Consider the following 20,902-nt stretch of genomic DNA (forward strand, 5'->3'; position numbering starts at 1 on the left):
TCAGTACATGACACCTGTCGCTAAATGTTCCAGTTCACCAGCTAATCGCTATCTTGTTGCCATTTCTTGCTACGTACATAAAATGACATGTTTTATAGTAAGAGTTGCCTACGGTTACAGGAAAGGACACAACTGAACATTATTAACTGAATTAAAACAGTAAAGCCACAAACTCCTCATTGAAAAAAAAAAAAAAAAAAAAAAACTATATAAAATACTGACTTACTTACTGACTATAAAAAGACATTTTCGCTTGGTGTTGCACAAAGCCCGTTAGCCTAGCTAAACATTCAGCAACTTCAAAATGTACACATATGTATTGTTTAGGCTAGTGGTAGATATATTCAAAAATACAACATATTGTCTCCATATTATATGTACCAAGCAGGAAACAACATTTTTGATATTTTCTGCAATTTCTCCAAGCTCCTAATCTCACAATGTCACAGTTGTGAATTAAGATACCTGGTGAGTGTACTTGTGTACTTGTACTTGGCAGTTAAGCACAGAGTTTCCCTGTGGTAGTTAATATGCCAAGCTACGCTAAAAGGTTTATAGACGATACTGTTCACTCTCTTCTTATCATCAGACCAGCCTGTTAAAAGTGTAATTCAACAAATTTAATTTGGTTATAGAGGCAACAGTAACACAGTAGTGGAGTTTGACTCAGTACCTTTACACATGCATTGCGGTACAGATGTTTGTGTACTTGTATCTTTTCATGTCAGTTCTACTATGTTTAACTGCTTGTAACGACATTTATCTGACAGTTGTTATTACCAGTAGCTATTAAATCAGTCAAAACATCAAAAAAAAATGTATGTGAGGTTTTGCTATAAATGAATCTACTTTTTTTAAAATAGTTTTTAGGTAATTGTTCAGTCGATCATTTAAGAAAAGCTTTTCTTATTATTTTTCTAAAACAAACAGTCTCCTCTTAATGGAGAATCCATAATGAACATATTCATTAGCTGCAGTTCATGTGTTCAAAAGAACTAGAAAGATGAATAATTATCTGATAGGTGTGGCGGTGGACATTTCTTTCCGCACTGAATTTGTGCACACCTCTTTTACAGTGTGGTACTAGTATTGAAGTCAAGAATATAGTACAGTAACCTAAATGAAGCATATCTGATCATCTTCTTTTATCACCAATACATTCTCAGTATTTTAAACATACAAACATTACTGTTACAAACTGTCAATATCTTGTGTTAAACTCCCCTTGTGGATTGCTTGTGTAGACAGTACTGCAGTTTTTTTAACTTGCTCTGCATATTTTTTACCACTGCATCTACGCAATGAATATTGAGTAATGGACGGATGTGTGCCGTGGAATGCAGTTTTTTCGGAGGAAATTGTTTTATGAGACTCCGTTGCAGTGGCGTACATGATCATAAAGTCCGACTGTTATCTGTTTGAAACAGAGAAGAGGTCAGAGTCAGCCAGTAAAGCCTCTCCAGTGTGTGTTCAGAACTTCAGACCGAGTGGAAGGGTGAAAGAGGAAGAAGATGGTTCTAGTGAAGAGCTCAGCTGTCGTTCTCCTGCTGGCTCTGCAGTGGGGTAAGAGCCCTTTGAGCCAGACTCTAAGCTAATCTATTTAGCACATTTATGTAGGAATAACCGTGTGGGGAACTCTAAACTTAGCTTGTGGTGTAATGCATGCACAGGGAGAGTAATAGTAATAGGTGATATTGTGAATAGTTGCACATGAGCCACGTTGGATAGTGTATGTGTTGCATTCGTTTTCCAAAGCTTTCTGCTTTTTCTAAACCTATTGCACTCCATTTGATGTAACAATTTCCATGGATATTTTTATTAGTTATTTCAGCTTAGCTAGTATTGACTACATGCCACAAGACTTTTCTAGTTATGCCAATTATTTTAGTAAAAGAAACACAATTTTAACTGTGTTAACAATAATAATAATAATATATTGCGCTTTATCATAGATAAACTATGTCAGTAATCACAGCTGCTCTGGGGCAGACTGACCCGAAATGTGGCCACCAATCCACCAACCACCAGACACAACAGACAGACCGGGGACAGGGCGAAATCAAACTGCTAGTATTTATTTCAGTTATTGGTCGACTGATCTACCTCCTGAGCTACTGCCAGGCTACTTTATCAGAGAAAGCAACAAATTATTATTTGTTTGCTTTTAATTCTACTCAAAATTGTTCATGCAAATTATTACCTTATTTCTTTTTACAATTACATATTTATCTGAGTGAGAATCAATTTTAAGTTGCACTAACGTAATGCACCTCTATGTTGAATAAAGGTGGAAATATCTGTTGAAAATTCATGTATTATTGAGTTGGGGCGACCTTTTTTATTTTGATTTAGACCAACGTGTTAAATTCGTAAACATAAATAAAGTCGTAAACTCATCATGATGAGTTTTTTTTTATGCAGAAAAAAACTTAATAACTTATTAACCCCATGAATCATTTAGAGTGTACTAAAACCTTTTCTAGTTCAAGCCCCATTGGAAGCTGAAGGAGTTTTCTATCGGTCTGTTTCCACCCAGACACATGGCAACTGCTGTCATTGAGTTCATGTCCTCTCTACCCTTTCTTTGAATCTGAGCTTGGGAACTGTTTCCATTCGGCAATTACAGATCCACCCAGGATTTATCAGTTATCGTATCGCAGTCACCAGTCAGAACATAAATGTGAATTTGACTACATCTGCAGTAGACTTTTCTTAAGACGTAAAGCATGATGAAAACACAAGTCTGTTCTGGTTTAGAGAATTTGGAGGATGATGCACTCTAGGGCTGTTATCTCTAATTTCCAGCTGTTACATCATTAAAACGTGGTTTCTTAATCAAAGACCTTTGCTTGGCCGGATGGCATTTTGCTGGCGTTAACCTGATTACTTCCCTACTGGCCTTTGAACCTGTTGGCATTAGTTGGCTTGTAAATCTTTGACACTAATGAGTGGTGATAAGAGAGGCTGAGTCATCTGTTGGATTTTAGACAGCCAGAAGCTTCAAAAGAAACACGCAATACATTTATACAGCTGAACTGTGCTACTGCAGTTATTAGATGGCTCAGATTCCCTCTCACATATTAGGGTAATTAATTCAAAAAACATTTGGTAAATTATCTTTTTTAGCCTTGCAGTTGAAAACGCACTTTTTGACTACACAACATGATCATCACACAGTCACAGTCGTCCTTAAAATGAAGATGTTTCAACCTTACATTGAGACAATCTATCCAGAAAGTCATTAAAGTGCTGCCTTGGTGTATTGTCTTATCACCCAGCTGCTGGTTCTTGGGCATGTCTGACTCCAGAGGGGAGGTGCGACTTTGTGTGCGACTGCACTGACTGCAGCGATGAGTTGGACTGTGGTAAGTGGAAAAAATGTATTTTTAATAGCAAAGACACAGTTCTAGACAGTTTATTCTATAGCACTCACTGGCTGTGATTTCTTAGGGGACTGCTACAAAAATCTCTTGGCAAATTATTTTGCAAATAGCTTTTTTTCTCGCCATCAACAGCACACGACACGGGACAACAAGGAATATGTTAAATAACTGCTTTGTAAAATTCCTGTTTTCCTTGTGTAGTGTTTCAGTAAGAAATGTGCTTATTTGTTTTACTCTTGTCAAGGGTACGGAAAAGGTTTTGAGTGTGACTTCGAGGACGCAGGAATGTGTGGATGGACTCCTCAGTCGTCCAGTTCACCGTACAGCTGGGAGAGACTTCAGGGGGACGCGCTGGCTGACAGCGGGCCCAACTCTGACTACACCACCGGCACCGCTATGGGTACACAACACACGATTTGTCCTCGTATTGTATTTTTCCATGGGGTACAAACAGGCACCTTTTTTGTTGTACATCACTGCAACAAGAAACATGTTTCATTGGTTGGCAGATTCAGAAATGCATTTTAATCTGCACAGGTCCACGTGTCATGTTACTTGCAACCTGGTTTTTAGAATGAGTGAAACAACTAAAAAAATGAGAAAAGCATTATAGATATTCGTGTCATGTAATGTAAAAAAGTTGCTATTGGTCCGTCAAACATTTACTACAAGCAACAAAATGGTAGATGGTGACTAAGGTTTTTGCAGAGTTTTCCTAATGGAATCACCATGAAAACATGAGATGCAGCGATGAAGTGTATAATTAACAGACCAGGGAGTGATTTGCACAGCGAGCTTCGGCAGCCGGTAATTTCTCTGCAGCTGTGAGTCCAATTGTTAGCACAGCGATCCCCGAGCTGCAGTTAAATTCACATTAGAGCCAGAGTGCTCAACACAGGTTCAATTTTTTATCACACTTCACATTAAATTATATCAAAAAGAGAACAGGGGAACGGTGAATTATGTATTTATAAGAGTATAATTGCAATTCTTTTGTTTAATTGGACTCAATGATATTTTCTAATCATATATTTGCTATAATAAGTTATACTGCAATAACTTCACACAGGTTGGTTCATGGGAGTAAAGGCGGTGAACGAAGACTTTCTCCATACAGCTGTTTTAATATCTCCAGAGATGAAACAGTCATCACCAACGTGTCGCCTGCGCCTCAGATATTTCCTGTGGGACTCAGGTAATGAACATTAATCACTGCAGGTCACACATGTAAACACTGGTCAGCTTCTCTCATATGTTCTCACACGGTGTTAATGGTTTTGTTAATCGTACAGTGAGCTTAGATTGTCCCCTGCAGCCGTCCTGCTGATCAAATATGTGTTACATTAATGACAGATCAAACTGGTCTGGGCTCTTCACCCTTGTGGGCGTCCGTCATCCACCAGGGTTCTCAAGAGGCCATAGTGTGGCGTCCCGAGGCCTCCAGTGTCCGTGGCTGGAGGGAGGCTTCCATTTTTCTGGGCCGCATTCCCTCGGCCTTTCAAGTCCGCCTTCACTCGCAGCGCTCGAAGGGACAAAGGGGAGACGTGGCCATAGATCAGCTGGAGTTTCTAAACTGTGCTCTTCCCTGTGAGTACCTTAAAATATCCCCTGCATTCTTTCAGAGCTGAGGCTCGAACAAGCTACTTTTTCATTGCATGATGAAACTGAAAAGGGATTCTGCAATGAAGACTTAAATGCCAGATGATAATCAGAATGATTGTTTCCGTTACACGACCAGTACCACTTCCTGGGAAAGAGTGTCCAGCAGGGATGGTGGAGTGTAAAAGTGAGGCCTGTGTGGCACAGAGCCAGGTCTGTGACGGCACAGATGACTGCGGCGATGGGACTGACGAGGAGAACTGCGGTGAGAAACCAGACATGCTTCGAATCCCTCCTACACCACAGCACATGTAGACACATATGAATACGTTCAGAGATGTCTGACTCAGTTCACAGTTATAAGAACTTATAAATTACCTTGCAAGTGCGTGTGTAGAAAAGACTGGGTAAGAGAAAGGTTTGTTAAGCAAAACGAGTGCTTTTCATCAGTGTACAGATACAAAGGTGGCTAGAACTCAAAGCTCAAAGTTCCCACACTGTGTGTGACTCTGAACTTACCAGTACAAACCTCACACTTGAATCTGATTGCACGGTGACAATCTAATCACAGTGCTAATTTTTCTACACATATACTAAGATTTCTTTAGAAACCAGAGATAAGAGGTTGATATACTACAAACTTTGGAACCATTTCTGAAAAACTCTTCGCAAGCTCCAAATCTTATTCGCTCTTTGCGGTATCCAAGACATCTCTACAAATGTCAAGTGAAGTGGTTTTTAATGAATATGTAGACTCATTAATTATCAAGGAAAGCTGAAAAAGCACATTTAATTTTTAACATATATATTTTGAGGTTTTTCTTCCAGTGACCTCCTATGGTTTTTGATGTAAGTGGAAGTTTTAAAGTGGATATTCTGAAAACCACAAACATAAAACCAGGATGCCTACACCATTAATAAATATTCTGTTCATGACATTACAAAAATAACAGCATGTGAGTGTAACAGTTTCCTCCTGAACTGGACTCTTTTTCACACTCTTAAAACCTATGGTCAGTCATGTGGCCTGAGTTCTAGTCTGAACTATCGTTTACTGTATGTATGAGCTCATCATTTAAAGCGAGTTGCGTGTGCTTGTTGTGTCTCCAGATGGGTATCGACGCTGTAACTTTGAGGATGGCCTGTGTGACTGGGACCTGAGGTCACTTTCCAAACTGAAATGGGTCAGAACCAATCAGAAGAGCATCTCTACTACGGATCCTCTGAAAGGACCTGGCAGGGATCACTCCAACAACAGTGCATCAGGTATCTTTTATTTCTTCAATTATTTGTATGTCCGCAATTGAAATCATGCAGCTGCTGTGATTTATTGTCTTCTGCGTTTTTTCCTGAAAATATTTTAACTGTCTTTGCAGGTTACTTCCTATATGTCACTGTCCCTGAGACTGGTCTCACTAATGACTGGGCCGCTTTCCAAAGCCCATCTCTTCAACCCACCAACAGTTCACATCCGTGCAAGGTGAGTCTCAAGCTGAATCCTAATTCAGTCAGTCTTTGTTTACTCTTACGATGCCATTCCACATAACTTACAGTCCACGTTAACCTCCTGAGACTCGAGCTTTTACTTGGTATGCACTTTTAATTTCTCCAAAGTATTTCGGATTAGTAGAACCTAAGATGTATGAAAACTAAAAGTCATCTTTGGACAGGAAGTATTACATGGACACTGGGATTGTTTCATTATGTACATTATAAATAAGTCACCAACGTGTGACTAAATATAAAACTGTTTATTTTAATACCTGAGCATGACTGTACAATGACAGAGTTGCAAACATTTCAGTCCCAACGTCCTCAACTTGGTACTTGGTAATTAAAAATTTCTACAAATAAAGTTCTAACATTTGCGAAGCAGAATAAGCTGCAGTAAAACCTAAAACTTGCGTCCATGCGTCTCCTCATGATGAAGTAGGGTCTCAGGAGGTTAACACTTGGCACAAGCTGTACAGTTTTTAAGCAGAGTTTGTTTCCTGTTGTCGCATGCCGTAGATGGTGATGTACACTCACCAGTTTGGTCCGAGGTCTGGCGGTTTGACGGTGCTGGTATCAGATCGTACCGTAAACCCCGTGTGGAAGAGGGGTGGATCCCTAGGGGATCTCTGGGTGAAGGCGGAGGTGGAGATTGTAGCCGACGAGACTTTCCAGGTGAGTAGCCCACGTCTCACAGGTGACTGAACACATTGTGAACATATTAATGCTAAAGGTTAATACATTTATAAATGAATGTGGCAAAACTTGTTTTAAAACAGCTTGAATAGTCCTTTAAAATTTAGCTGATGAAAATTTAACGATAACAGTGCAGAATATAAATAAAAGTGTAAACGGATTATAAATCTGTTCCGTGATTATGTAAGATAAAATAGGAGTAAAATATTCCCTTTGTCGAGGCGGAAAGTTGGGAGCATTTTGTCTTCACATCATGATGGTCTTACATTTTAGAGCCTTCACATACTGTATTTTTAGTATAATGCATTGCAAAATTCATGTTTTATACCAAATCTTCTTCAGAAATGAACAATTCATTTAGATTAAAATGCCATTCATAGTGATGACTGCTTGGTGTAAAAAAAAATAAATAAAATGAATAAAATAATTATCTCCTCCTACAGATCTTGATAATGGCCGCAATCAGAAACTTCAGCTATGGAGGTATCGGTGTTGACAGCATCAGTTTGTCTCCTGAATGCCGCTTGTCATCTGGTAACTGACATTTTAAAACCCACCATTTTAACAGAGAACATTTTGTGGACAGAAAATGTGACTGCATGTGAGCAGCAAGATTTTGCAGACTACACATGTTTTGCGGTACGATATATCCATCTCAGTCTCTCCTCTTTAATAGAGAATAATACTCTGGAAAAATTCCCCAACCCCCCAAATGATCCATGCACTGAACCAGATAAGATGTGTGATTTTCATGAGGACTGTGAAGGAGCAGCGGATGAGGCCAAATGTGGTGAGTCTGTTCTTCCTGTTTACTTACTTAGTTTAGTGACAGCCGTTTAAAGTTTCAAACTAGTGTTATGGACTCATGGAAACTTTAATCACAAAGGCAACCATTTTTTTATATAGTATTATATTAATGGTATGTATAAACAGATTTTGATCTAAATTTTGTTTTGTGTTCGACATATTCTTGGGCCTTCTCTCATTTTTGTGACCCATGTCTCATGTACCGAACACGTAGAATACAATAACATTGCATTTAAACTGTGATGTCTCCATTAATCCTTTCCGTAGGGGATTTCTCTTACCCCGAGGGCAGCTCAGGCTGGACTGACATCAGCACTGGGAGTCAAGGCTGGGTGCTACATAAGAATTCCACAGCCAAAGGTATGAAAGCAGTCTGAACAGGCGTAGTAACTTCTGAAGGCAGAAGATGAAAAACAGTTTAAAAACATTTTACTGGAAGGATTTAACGTATGATGTCTCACACATTTTACAGATTTTGGGTTTGTGTTTTAATATTTGTCCCTTTTCATGTTTCTTAGAGGAGTACCTGTATGTGGTGAAGACCCCAGGCCAACAGCTGACTGAAGCCCAGACACAGACCCCTCTTCTGGGCCCCACCGGTCCAGCCTGTAACCTTAGCTTTGACTTTGCACTTACTGGAAATCCTAACCATATTGGTAACTTATTATCTCATTTATCTGTTGCCTTTTATCCAGGACGCACAGCTCGGTTCTTTTCATGTACAGTAACTCTGTTCACGTCTTTCTGCTGCAGGTGAGCTGTCTGTCAGGGTGATTGACAGCTTGCTGGGCATGAGGCCTAAACTGTGGGAGTTCAGCGGGAAGACGGGAAAAGAAGAGGATTCTTGGCAATCAGCTAGTGTATTCATTGGAGTCAGGAAATATCGCTTCCAGGTCAACTTATTTTCTAGGGTTGCTCTTCATATGATCTATGAGATTTCACTGTGTGTTTCCTACTTCAATTTATAACAAGTGGCATAGGATATAGGCACAGGACACGAATTTCCTCTCAGTCATCATGTGTGTCCCAGTAGTCGTTTGCAGCAGTGCATTAACCTGCAGAGATCCTGTCCTCTTTCTGTACCTTCTCATTTTCTTCTCATTTTGCCGTTCTCTGGGTGCTTCCTAGTTGCAGCATTTGAGCAGTGGGTGTTTATCGCCCAGCTGACTGCCGCCAGCTCTTAACAAATCTCTCAGGAATGACAATCTTGGACAACAGTTTTAAACTGATTCAGATTCATGTTCCTGGCTAGCTTTGTCTCCATAGCAAATATGACTAAAGCATTTAGGTGTTTTTTACCCATTGAATTTGGCATCTTGGTGCAGGGGCTTCATCGTTTTTCAGGCCAAGGACGCCCTAGGGACCTATGCCTGAGAGGAAGCCCAGCCGACAGCCATTCAAATACACTGCAGTTTGAAATAAATGAAAACAAGAGAAATTACAATTCTCCGATTCACTGTTTTATTTCTGCTAACGCCGCTCCCTCTCTTCATTCATTCTCTAGGTCACTTGAGCTCTCTACTCACTGAGCTAGAGAAGAGGGCTCAAGTTTGAATGTTTGATTGATAAATATCCAGAGACTAAGGCATCTAAACTGTTGGTACCAAATATATTCCTGCTTTGTCTTCACCAGCTGGTATTTGAAGCCCGTGCTGCGAAACTCTGTCCATGCGCCAAGATTAAAGTGAAAAACGTTCGCTTCACCAGCTGTCACGCTGATTCCATTCCATCTCTTCCAACAGGTAACTTTCAGGACTTTTTCATAGTTACATAACTACTATACAGTGAAATGCATACTTCATTGTCTCGATGCTAATTTCTTGGCCAGCGCTGTCATGTAACTTTGAAGATGGACTGTGTGGATGGTATCAGGACAACAGTGACAACTTTGACTGGACAGTACAGGATGGGATGGACCACACCATTGGAATTGGTGAGTTCATTTCAAAACCACAGAAACAGCCTCTCGTGTGCTTTCAGTCTTTACTTAACCTCTCTACAATAAAACATAAAATTTTTTGATACATTATATGATGTAATGTGTAAGGAATTGGTGCAATAATAATGTTAGGCTGCCTTAGCAGTGTCTGCATTTGATTTAAGTAATTTCTTATGACGTTATTGACTATAATTACAATACTAATACAATTTAAAAAAAATAACACAAAACTATTTCATGATAACTGCTTTTCACTTCCATGACTGTACGATTATTCTGTCCATGTGAATAAATACTAGACTGCTGTATAAACCGTTATTCAAGTGCTGTTTCCCATTTGTCTGTTGATGTCCAGGTAGAAGCCTTGTTGTGGACATGTGGAGTCCTTCTCTCCGTGGTGCATTTGGGCGCTTAATTTCATTTCCACAGTCACCTGGTCCTACAGAATACTGCCTGTCCTTTTTCTACAAGCTCTATGGGCCCAACACAGGTGATCATATTTGAACACAACTAAACTGGTTAAATTTTGCCCCTTTACAAGATACACTTTAAATTTGTGTTTGGCTGATCCTCTGTCGCTCACTGATCCGATTCAGGTGCTCTGAATGTGAAGCTCTTTGACAAGACGAGTTATGAGACTGTCCTCTGGACCCGCAGTGGAGCTCATGGCAACATGTGGCATGAAGCCCATTGCCCAGTACCACACCAGCTGACTGACTTTCAGGTATTAAATTACTGTAGTGAGCATCAATGACATTACTGAACAAAAAAGGTCTTATTTTGGTGCTTTGAGGGTTTTGGTGAAACTCTGCCACCTGATGGTAAAGTAAAACATTACTGCAACTTGAAGCCAAAGGTTTTGGATGGATTTTTTGGTTGCTTGTTAGCAAAAACAGATAGATAGCAACACAACAGGAAAACAGAGGTTTTAACATCATGTGCTGACTCACTCTCTCCAAACTTTGACCCATCAACAGCTAATGTTTGAAGCAGTTCGCTATGGCTTCGATGGGCGGGTGGCCATTGACGATGTAGTATTCTTGGACGGCCCATGTCCTATACAAAGGATGTGTTCCTTTGAAGCCCAGCAGTGTGGATACAGCAGCTCAGGTGATATTCGCTGGCTCCACCGCAACGGACACACGACCACGACCGGACCCAAAGCAGATCACACTCTGGGGACCGAACTAGGTGAGAGACAGTCCCACTGAACAACAGAAATACTTGCTGAGAGGGAGCAGCTGTGAATTGTGTTCTGCTCTGATCTGATCTGTGTCCAGGTTTCTACATGATGGTTAACACCGCAGCAGCCATCCTCCCCTCTGGTGGCACCACGGTCCTCTCCTCCCCTGTTCGCTACGGAACCACCAAGACCGAGTGTGTCCATTTCTGGTACCACATGGGAGGAGTGAACCCTGGTGAGGCACACAAAGAAAACACACAACAAAAAAAAAAGCACTGGGCTTTAAAGCCACTTCTCTATTTAACTGTTTGTACCTTGAAGGTTTCCTGACGGTGTATATGAAGCCAGCAAAGGGAGACAGGGTGAAGATCTTCTCTGACAGTCTGAATCAAGGAGACGTCTGGCGCCATGGTAACGGCAACATCTCGAGTGGCCTCCTGGACTGGCAGGTACAGCGTGATGCTGAAACATTTGTCAACTAGTGTTACTGAATAAACATATCATTAAAATCTCTCCGGCATAATTTGAAAAAAAAATCTGTAGAGAACTGTCATTGATGAACTTAAAAACGAAGGATCTCGTGTTTATCATTTAAACCAAACTGTTGTTGCGCTAATACTGTCTGCAGCTGGAGTTTGAGGTGATCGGAGCCGGGGGAGAAAGCACTCACGTTGCAGTCGATGACATCTTCATTTCACCTCACCCATGTGAAGATCGAGGTTTGTGTTGTTCTGCCACATCAAAATTCAGCAGGAACGCAGGAGATTTTTTTGACTAGGATGCAGATGCAGAAACATACAGAGTTTTCCTTGTGTTTTGCGTGATCTTGACCTCTATTTGAGTCTGAATATCCTGAGCTTATTATGAGACGGACATTTTGATTGTATATATTGGTATTTTGTGCATTTAAGAGTTTTACTTACGCTATATTTGAGTATCCTAAACATATATTGTGAGTTTTTTTAAAATATTTTAATGAGGAGAGATATATAGGGACAGGCCTCACCAGAGTCTAAACACTGGCAGATGCTCTGATGGACACTGGGTATCCAGAATACAGAGGAGCAGGGCTGCAGGCCAAAAGAGCAACAGAATTGGAATGAATTACAGAGCCTTGATACTGATTAGATTTGAGATCGCAGGCAAAATGATCGTGGGGCAAGAGAAGTGACGTTGAAACTGAGGACGGAATGATTCTGACAGCAAGGGAAAGGGATGTAGAGAACTGAGCAGCAGATATTCCTGCTGTAGTTGATGTCCACTTTCGTTCTCTTGAACGTCTCAGGTTCCAAGTGCACTCTGGAGACAGGCATGTGCAGCTGGAGCAACACTCAAAACAGCAAAGTGGATAAACTGGACTGGGAGCTGACGAGTCAGGAGGCTGAGCAGCACTACTCCACCCCGCCTGAAGACCACACTCTGGGCAATGAAAGGGGTAAACCAGGGAAACACAAACATGGACAAACCCGCTTGACTGGGAACATTGTGGCTAAAGCTACTTATAACACATTAAGATGGTGACTTTCCCTTCCCTTTCTGCTAGGTCACTTCCTGTTCTTTTCAAGCAGCAATCGGACGGCAGCCAATCAAAACGCGCAGCTGTTTAGCCCTCACCTCCCTCCAACTAAGGGCACCTGTCTGAAATTCTGGGCCTACATCCCCTCCTCATGTAAGAACAAATGTTGATGAACCTTTGTGCTTGATTCGTTGTGTGCGTGCTTGTGTGTGATGCGTTCCCTTTTATCACTTTATTTGAACGTGTTCAGCGGACTGCCTGCTGAACGTGTGGAGGCTGTCTGAAGGTCATCTCCATCAGCTGCTGGTGGTGGATAAAATCAGGGGGCCATGGCTACGCTTTGATGTTAACATCGAATCTGCTGAGGAATACCAGGTCATTCTCATTTACCACAGAACACTAAATACACTGTTTAATCTGTGCAACGAATGAAGGCATAATTTGTATAGCTACAGTATATGTGCGGTAAGGTAAAAACTTACCTGAATCTCAAATAAGACTGAATTATATCTCTGCTCTTATCTTGTGCTGGCTGTTCACAGATCGTGTTTGAAGGAATCAAAGGTACCTCAGGTGTTGTCGCTCTGGATGACATCGAGTACACCATCGGGTTCGATTGTTCTAACAAACACACCGACTCACTAACAAGTAAGAGATTTATTCTAAATATTACAGGTTATGTTTTGTTTTGTTTTTTGCATCTATTGTTACATTTTAAAATTCTTGACATACACCGATCAGCCACAACATTAAAACCACTACAGGAGAAGTAAATAACATTAACCATCTTGTGAAACTACAATGTTCTGCTGGGAAACCTTTGGATCTGGTATTCATGTAGCACCCACCTGGACCAGACCAGACACCCCCACCCAATAGCAACGACACTTCTCTGTGTAGTGTTAAGTAAGTTTAATAAGGACTTTTAAATACATACATCTAAAACACTAGCTGTCAGGATTGACCAGCGAAAGATTAAAGCTAAAGCAGTGCTTTTGTGTAGGACTGAGAACACAGTTCTGCACAGTATTCTGATGTGTACCTCCTTGGAAATGTAATGGCATGCTACACGCTGATGCGGACTGCAATGTCTGCGATTGCTTTGAAAGGTGTTTCCTTGTCCACATCTCTCAGTGGCCAAGCAAGCTCAGAAAACTCACCTTCCTTCCACCTCAGTCCACACAGTGGTCTCTCTTTTCTGTTGCAGTGGCTTTAGTAAAAAATAACTCAGTCGCCATTGCTTGAAGTGCACACAGATAGTCAACACAGCTGTCTAACTAGTGTTTTAGTGGCGTAAATACAGAATGACACACAGCATAAATCCAGCCCTTTGACTAAATTTCTGGTAACTGTAATGCAAGGTGTTGCCGATGTCTCCAGCACTGTTTTTTTGTCAGAAGTGGACATTAAATGTGTTACATCTGCTCTGTAGCCTCATCGTCGGTAGACAATGTCGGAGGGATCGCAGCATCTGTGATTGTGGCCCTGCTGCTGATGGCCACGCTGATCGCCCTGCTGATTTACTACCTGCGGACAAAGCAGGGGACTGTCTCTTCGCCTACTTCAGCTGCTGGTGGTTTCACCAACGAAGTATATGAAGGAGGCGTCTCAGTGAGTTAATTTCACCACATGCAGATCGCAGATGATAAGAGGCCATATAGGCATACAAAAAGAAAACAAAAAAATTAAATAAAATCATTGTGCTTTTACTGTGTCTAATGAGTTTACTCATTTCAGGAGGACCATGTGAAGATTCCACAGATTCAGAACCATCCAATGGCAGCCGGATTCAATGAGGTCTCTGTGAGTATGCTGTTCGGATCTTAGTAGAATAAATGTATGAATAAATGTTTCCTCATTCTGTTTAAAGATAAGTGGAAAATGCACCTATGACCACAAGAGGGCAGAAAGTATCTAAAATATAACATGACTTATACAGTTTCATTTTTATCATGAGCTGAAGCATTCATTCATGATTCATTCAAACCATCATCACCGTATGTTTCTATCTCTAGAATGATTTTGAAGTATATTTAAAAGGACCTCTAGTGAAAAACAGTTCCCAAACCAGTTAAACGTTGTCATTAATATCTTTTCTGTGTGTGCAGGTGTCTTCTGACGTCAGGGACAGGGAGGTGTGAGACAAAACGACAGATGCCCTGTCACCTAAAGGTGGCTTTGTGAAGTTAAGGTGATATCACAGCGGAAGAACTGCTTGTGTCACCCCTACATGACAGACAGACACACATACACACACACAAAATACACAACACACAACTCACATACCGACACACCGATGAAGGTCTGACTGGTGCCGCTGACTGTGGTGAGATCTGGGAGAGCCATTGATGGTCGCTGCTCTGCGCGTGGATGGACAGAATACAGAGGGACAATGTCTAAAGTGTTGTGGCTGGAAATTAGATTAACTGTCTTTAAATCAACCTATCAATGGCAGAAACAGTCGCAGGTGGGTTTAGGACCGTTAGGACGTTTTAGGTCGATAAGGGAGTTCCAACTGTTTAAGTGCAGGTAAATTAAGTATTTTTCTATTCTATTCCCTCTCTTAAAAAAATACTTAATTTATCTCCTGGGGGAAATTTTGAGTGTCCAGTAGCATACATACGTAAGTAAACATAATTAATAGCAACAGTAAATAGAATACTTGTAATATATATAAGACTGCATTAACATGTATGTCTGGAAGGACCTCCTGAACCTGCAGCCCTGCAGCGTAGTGAGAGAAGCCTCCCACTGTTGCCTCTTCTCTGCCCCTCCAGGACGTCATCGAGGGAGTGCCTGATGAAAATCTGAAATCGATTCAGACTCCTTTTTTATGGCTTAAAAGGGTGCTACACCTCATTTTCATACATCAGGCTGCAGATTACACAGGCTGATGTGAGGCCAGTAGGTCCTCAGGCAGCGTCTACTATCAAGTTGAATAATGGCACTCACACCGCACTGAAAGACGAGGAGGGAAAGAGAAGAATGGTTGTAAACAGGCAGGAGGAGATGATAGATAAATAGATATATACTGCTGGATGGTGAAAGGTTAACTTTACTCTGCTTTCATACCAGCTGTATTTGATCTCTGGTGATTAAACGAAATAAAGCTGAGCTCTGGAACTCTGGTGTCAGTAGTTTTATTTTAGTCTGAAAGGGAAACAGATTGACTTGATTTCACAATTCACACTTTCTCTAATGCTTTTTTAGTTTTAGTGGGACTGGCATGGGTTGATACATGGGTATTTATGTCCAAAATGGACGACACAGACCCCTGGTTTCTGGGGAACATAAGTCATTCAACAAATGAACCTAATAAAACTTGAAATAAAACATAATAAATGATTCTGTGCATAGTCTAATCTTTTTGTATTCCTCACGTCTAAATGGTTTGCACCTTGTGGAGTGCATTGGTATCTGTCATTGGGAAGTCTTCTCTTCACGTAGACTCGATGATCAATGGTTAATGACACGTCTACCTCTTGGAGAGTGTTCTCCACTCAGCTGAATGCTGTGAAGGAGTTTTCTCTATGGAAAGCGTCCTGTGAATAACCCACCAATGTTTTCTTTCAAGTGTTTTTATGATGCTGAGCTCACTACTGCATTTTCTCTTCTTTTTCTCACAGAAATGAGTTCAAAGCAACAGCTTCTGCATGTAAATGTCACAGTTAGATTTACCTTTTACCTGCTTAATTACCAAAAAGTTTCATTAACTTGACAAACAGATTTGAAATTGAAAGCTCAAATTCAGATCTTGACCTTTGAAAAATACAGCACTGCACTGCAATAAATGTAAGGAAGGTTTATTTGAGTTTAAAGATCATTTTGATTCATTTCTGGAATTCTTTTGAATAAATGACTTTGTTTTCCTTTTTCATCTGGGTTTTCATCTTCTTCAGTTGCGGATATTGTGTTTTCATATTCACATTTCATTTCCTTTTACAACTGTGAATCTTTTTTTTCATGTTCAGTGTCATATGGCCAATGTAGAGGTGACAATTTAAAGTGTATCACAACATGCTGATGTGCTCTTGGGATTGATTTTTCCCATCCTGCATTGCTGTGTCTCTTCAGTGCAGCATTAGGAGAACCTCCAAGTTTAGTGTTACAGTATTTAAGAGACTTGTTCCATTTCACTTTACTACTCCACCTGCCTGCTCTCCAACATGCTGCACTGACAGCAAACACATAAAGACACTAAAAGACACATAAAGTATGTCTTCATACTAGTAGCATTCAGTTGTTTATTTGGTATCATCATAAATTTTCATTATCTGCTTTATTACCATTGTCCTGCTTTCTTTTCTCCTCTTCCTTATTCCACTTCTTCAGAAATAACCTCTCGTTTTTTATTTGGTGCCGCCTTTCTCAACCATTTTAAAGGGCCATGCACTCCACATTTAACAGAACTGATTTACTGCTTCTGATGCTGTCGTTTAAAGTTAGCTGTGTCAGGTAAGCCTACTGTCATTGAATACTTAGCTCTTGGTCCCTTGAATAGAGGGGCCTACCTGAAGACCTGTAAGTCTTACACCTTTCCCCCATTTCACTTATGAATACCCTCAAATTAAAACTGAGATTCTTCACTTCACACCCGTATTCCCTATATAACTTAAATACTCAATAAACTACTAAAATTGCACAAATGTGTGCGGCGCCACAGGGGGCGTGCGGGAATGAATGTGCATATCCATGATATGCGAGGACCAGTGGCTGTGGTTGAGGAGCCATTCGTGGGTGGTCTTGATCTTGAGCTCCCTGCATGACTCCGATTTGCTTCAATTCTTAGGAAGAGGGGAGGACGACGTCATGCCCTTAGCAACGGTCGCGTCTCTACGGCAACATCCTCTCCGATGTCCCCTCTGTTCTGTTGTCACCGTGGCTCCCATCTGCTGTCGGTGAGATCGAAAACCCCACTCGGATGATGTGAGGATTTTGGAGGATGGTGTGTTGCCACGGGCGAAAGCCGGAGCGACCACCACCACAGCGGCAGCGGCAGCCGGTAGTGTCATTCCGCACAGTAAGTGTTAAAGTTGGAGTGGACAAAGGGCAGCTTGGACACGAAGCTCTTCAGTCATCTTCATCCTCGTCATCATCAGTCAACCTAACATCTGCACACGACCGTGCCCTCCGTCCGCATCTGGACCGTTTTGTGACTGCCGGGTTTCATCCAGCGGTGCGCGCGTACGGCTGAATGGATCCCGCCGTGCTCATTTTCCTGCTGTATGTGATGATCGCGCACGACCTGGTGTGCGGCTGGATGCAATACCGGAGACAGAGCGCCAAGCCCCGCAAGCGAGCCGCTGGACCTCTGCTGCGCTCAAGGTGTGTTGTCTGTGAGACCGTTTCTGGACGAACGACTCTCCAAAATAGTCTAATAAAGTCTTGATTTAAAACAAAAAATAAGATAAAATAAATATCTCTACCAATGAATAATAATAGTAATGACACAGTTTTGTGACCTTATACGCAACTTGTACAAAAAAGGAAAAGAAAAATCATCATAATAACTCGTTTTGTTATTATCATTATTTTTTTTAAAAAAAGCCATGATACACTGTGGAGTAGTGTGACATTCTCCTGCTGATAAGGCCCACTTGAGTGTAAGGACCTTTGATCAAGCTTCATTACATCCGCATCCTGCACTTGGCTGCATCTGTGTTATGTCAGTTAATCAGTTATGCTTTCTCTCAACTGGAATCGAGGGCTCCAAATTACAAAAAACAACCACACCTTTCCTTAGTTGGCTCAAAATTCTGAGACATTTTCATGAGTCATTTTCTCACTGTCAGCTTCTCATCAGTGATATATTTTAAAACATAATCTGTATCCAAATCTGTTATGGAATCAGACAGCATGAAGTTCATAGGACTTGCTAATGTAGAGGCATGAGGTTAAGTGGTGAATGGAAGATTAATCATTCTTCTGAGGAGTCTACCTCATGTGGTCGTTTCCCTTAAGTAGCCTGTTCTTCCTCCTCAGTGCCCGGGTGTGTCAGGGAGCGTGGAGGGCGAGCAGTGCGACAGACAGGAACAGCAGAGGAGGGAGGGACCTAAGGAAGAGTGGACGCATCGTGAGGAAAGCCTGATGAAGAAAGAAGCCTGACAAATGCCTTGTTTATGAACGACTCCTGAGTGTGAAGCAGCCTGGAAGATTCAGTTCACATTCCAACCATTTATGACTGTAGTTATTTGGCATTTTCATTGAAACTGTCTGACATCAATATGCAGATGGGAAAATTGCTGGGAGGATAAGATTAAAAAAGTCCATAACAGAAAGCATTAAAAGTCCTTCTTGTGATCTACAGTACATATTTTCACCCATTTACAGTTGCATCAAGACACCATAACTTTTTATTGTTGTGGTTACATTTTGTGGACATCCTTTTAAAACCAGGATGATGAGCCATTCCCTTTATTTGTCTAAGATGTACCATGCAAATATAGCTACCTGTTTGTTTAAGGTCAGGGAACTCTTGCCTGTGTGTGCTATCATTCTCTGTGTCTCTGTAATGTTGAATGCCAAATAAAGGCTAAGACGACTTGAACTAATACAGAGATTGGATGAGGTGAGTTGCACAGAAGTAAAGCCACTTGGTTCAGTTAAATGTAGTTTTACCATTTAGTTACTGAATGTATGGATTACGATAAAGGCTGTTTCCCCCTCTGAAGGGACAAGAGAGTTGTGAATAGGATCAACAATAAGGTATCTTCCTCCTGTGCCAGAAATATTTGATCTTGGAATCTACTTCCTCATTGTCTACCCACCGTGTAGTAGTTTTAAACATTCTGCCTCAGGTGGCTGTTTGAGTCTTTAACAGTTAATTCATTTTGTTCCTACCTTTAACCTGCACTGTATTAATGGCCCATTGTGAGCATACTGCATAGTCCACTGGGTCCTATTATGGACCTGCTGCCATTCCCACAGTATACACACAATGAGTCTACCGTTTACGACAAACCTCGACTAGAATATTAGCCAGTGAGTCCTTCAGAACAATCAGATGCTAAAACACACAGCAGTCTACAATCACACACGCCACTCCGTGAGGACAAACATTCACTGTATATGTTGGCATGTTATCATGCTGCCATTGTTTAATCACTGGATAGTTTGAAGCACTGCTCTGATGACAGGGCTGTTTCAAAAGTCACTCGGTTGTCATTAAATGGAACATCCAGTCCACATCTGGGATTGATGCAAATATTCACTTTCAGATTTTTCTAGCGTGAATAATGATGAATGACAGCTAACACAATAGCACAATTTATGTACTGGAAACTGGAAAAGATAAACTCTATGATGTCTCGATGTCGTGTCCTTGTGATGTGGTGGACGGGACATTTCACTCTTACTATTGTCTAGGATATCACCTAATGAGTCCTTCAAAACAGCCACCGTTAAGAGACAGTGCTGTGAGTCGCACAGGGAGCAGCTCTGTGAGCCAAACGTGCATGGTAGATTGTTAACGTTAACATCATTGTGTTTGCATGTTAAAGTCCTGTGATCTCTGGACAAATTTAAATGAGATGTGACAAAAAAAATAACTGTATGAGAACATTCACTTTTAATCGATAGCGGCCATTAAAGGGGGTTCCTGGTCGGATCGTCACTGGTGATTGTTATTATCGTTGAGCAGCGCCACACGTGGAACATCAAGTTGATGATCCATGTTGCTACAAACTGACGTTAATATTCACAGATATCCCCATTGTTAAGTGTTAATGCCGCACATAAAGCCAGCTTGAACGTGTGGTAAATGATAAAAGGCGGCTAACTGACCCAAGCTAACAGCAAGAGTAGTCCACACGTTTAATACAATAAGATAAACAGAAACAGATTTGGCTGCACTATCAAATGCTTCTGGAAAAAAGTGTGAATGTAATGAATGAGTGGTGGACACATGAAAACGTGTGCACATGACACTAAAACGTAAGAGTTTGGAAAAACTGGACACATTCCTTTGTGCGTTGTCGTAGTCATGAATCAACTGAATTAAAGCAACGAAAGTATATCACTCCAAAGAATGTTGTGATCGAGTTGTTCACCGAGTGAGTCATTTGGTTTAGTATCCACATCAGCACAAGCTTAATAGCGCAATGCTGTTGAAGGGAGGGAAAACGGGGTGTTGACTGCGCTGTAGTGTGTGTGCTATATTTAGCCATCCCGAACTTCTTCTAAAGAAGCTAAAACAAAAGTGTTTTGTTTTTAGAAATACCATGACCTGGATGGTTGAGGTTCTCCACAGGACACACCTGTACTTCCTGTTAATTCCAGTACTTTCTGCC

General features: G+C 41.1%; 1 protein-coding gene and 1 long non-coding RNA gene across 2 annotated transcripts; both read left to right on the forward strand.

The window, feature by feature from the left end:
- The first annotated feature begins 1,399 nt into the window (after positions 1–1,399).
- Positions 1,400–15,737, forward strand: mamdc4 (MAM domain containing 4). Its single transcript, XM_047570598.1, has 29 exons — positions 1,400–1,563; positions 3,279–3,365; positions 3,628–3,783; positions 4,453–4,578; positions 4,737–4,970; positions 5,122–5,247; positions 6,093–6,248; positions 6,359–6,462; positions 6,993–7,148; positions 7,613–7,703; positions 7,846–7,959; positions 8,244–8,336; positions 8,495–8,632; positions 8,730–8,869; positions 9,610–9,718; positions 9,805–9,909; positions 10,271–10,405; positions 10,512–10,639; positions 10,893–11,106; positions 11,196–11,333; positions 11,420–11,547; positions 11,727–11,817; positions 12,384–12,533; positions 12,642–12,767; positions 12,865–12,989; positions 13,157–13,262; positions 14,047–14,225; positions 14,352–14,417; positions 14,723–15,737. Exons 1-29 carry the CDS (start codon positions 1,512–1,514, stop codon positions 14,753–14,755), a joined length of 3,606 nt encoding a protein of 1,201 aa, XP_047426554.1. The 5' UTR covers positions 1,400–1,511; the 3' UTR covers positions 14,756–15,737.
- A 1,314-nt stretch (positions 15,738–17,051) lies between these two features.
- Positions 17,052–18,888, forward strand: LOC124997062. Its single transcript, XR_007110915.1, has 2 exons — positions 17,052–17,939; positions 18,597–18,888. It is a non-coding gene; the product is annotated as an uncharacterized LOC124997062 (long non-coding RNA).
- The last annotated feature ends 2,014 nt before the right edge of the window (positions 18,889–20,902 follow it).

Source organism: Mugil cephalus, chromosome 19, assembly GCF_022458985.1.
Source record: "Mugil cephalus isolate CIBA_MC_2020 chromosome 19, CIBA_Mcephalus_1.1, whole genome shotgun sequence".
NCBI classification, from domain to species: Eukaryota; Metazoa; Chordata; class Actinopteri; order Mugiliformes; family Mugilidae; genus Mugil; species Mugil cephalus.

What these genes read in the sequence shown, in the direction of transcription:
- mamdc4 (XM_047570598.1), top strand. Translation starts at nt 1,512, where the DNA reads ATGGTTCTAGTGAAGAGCTCAGCTGTCGTTCTCCTGCTGGCTCTGCAG. An exon ending in ACAGTTCACATCCGTGCAAG is followed by an intron (nt 6,463 to 6,992) that starts GTGAGTCTCAAG and finishes CGCATGCCGTAG; the next exon opens with ATGGTGATGTACACTCACCA. An exon ending in GCTCTATGGGCCCAACACAG is followed by an intron (nt 10,406 to 10,511) that starts GTGATCATATTT and finishes GATCCGATTCAG; the next exon opens with GTGCTCTGAATGTGAAGCTC.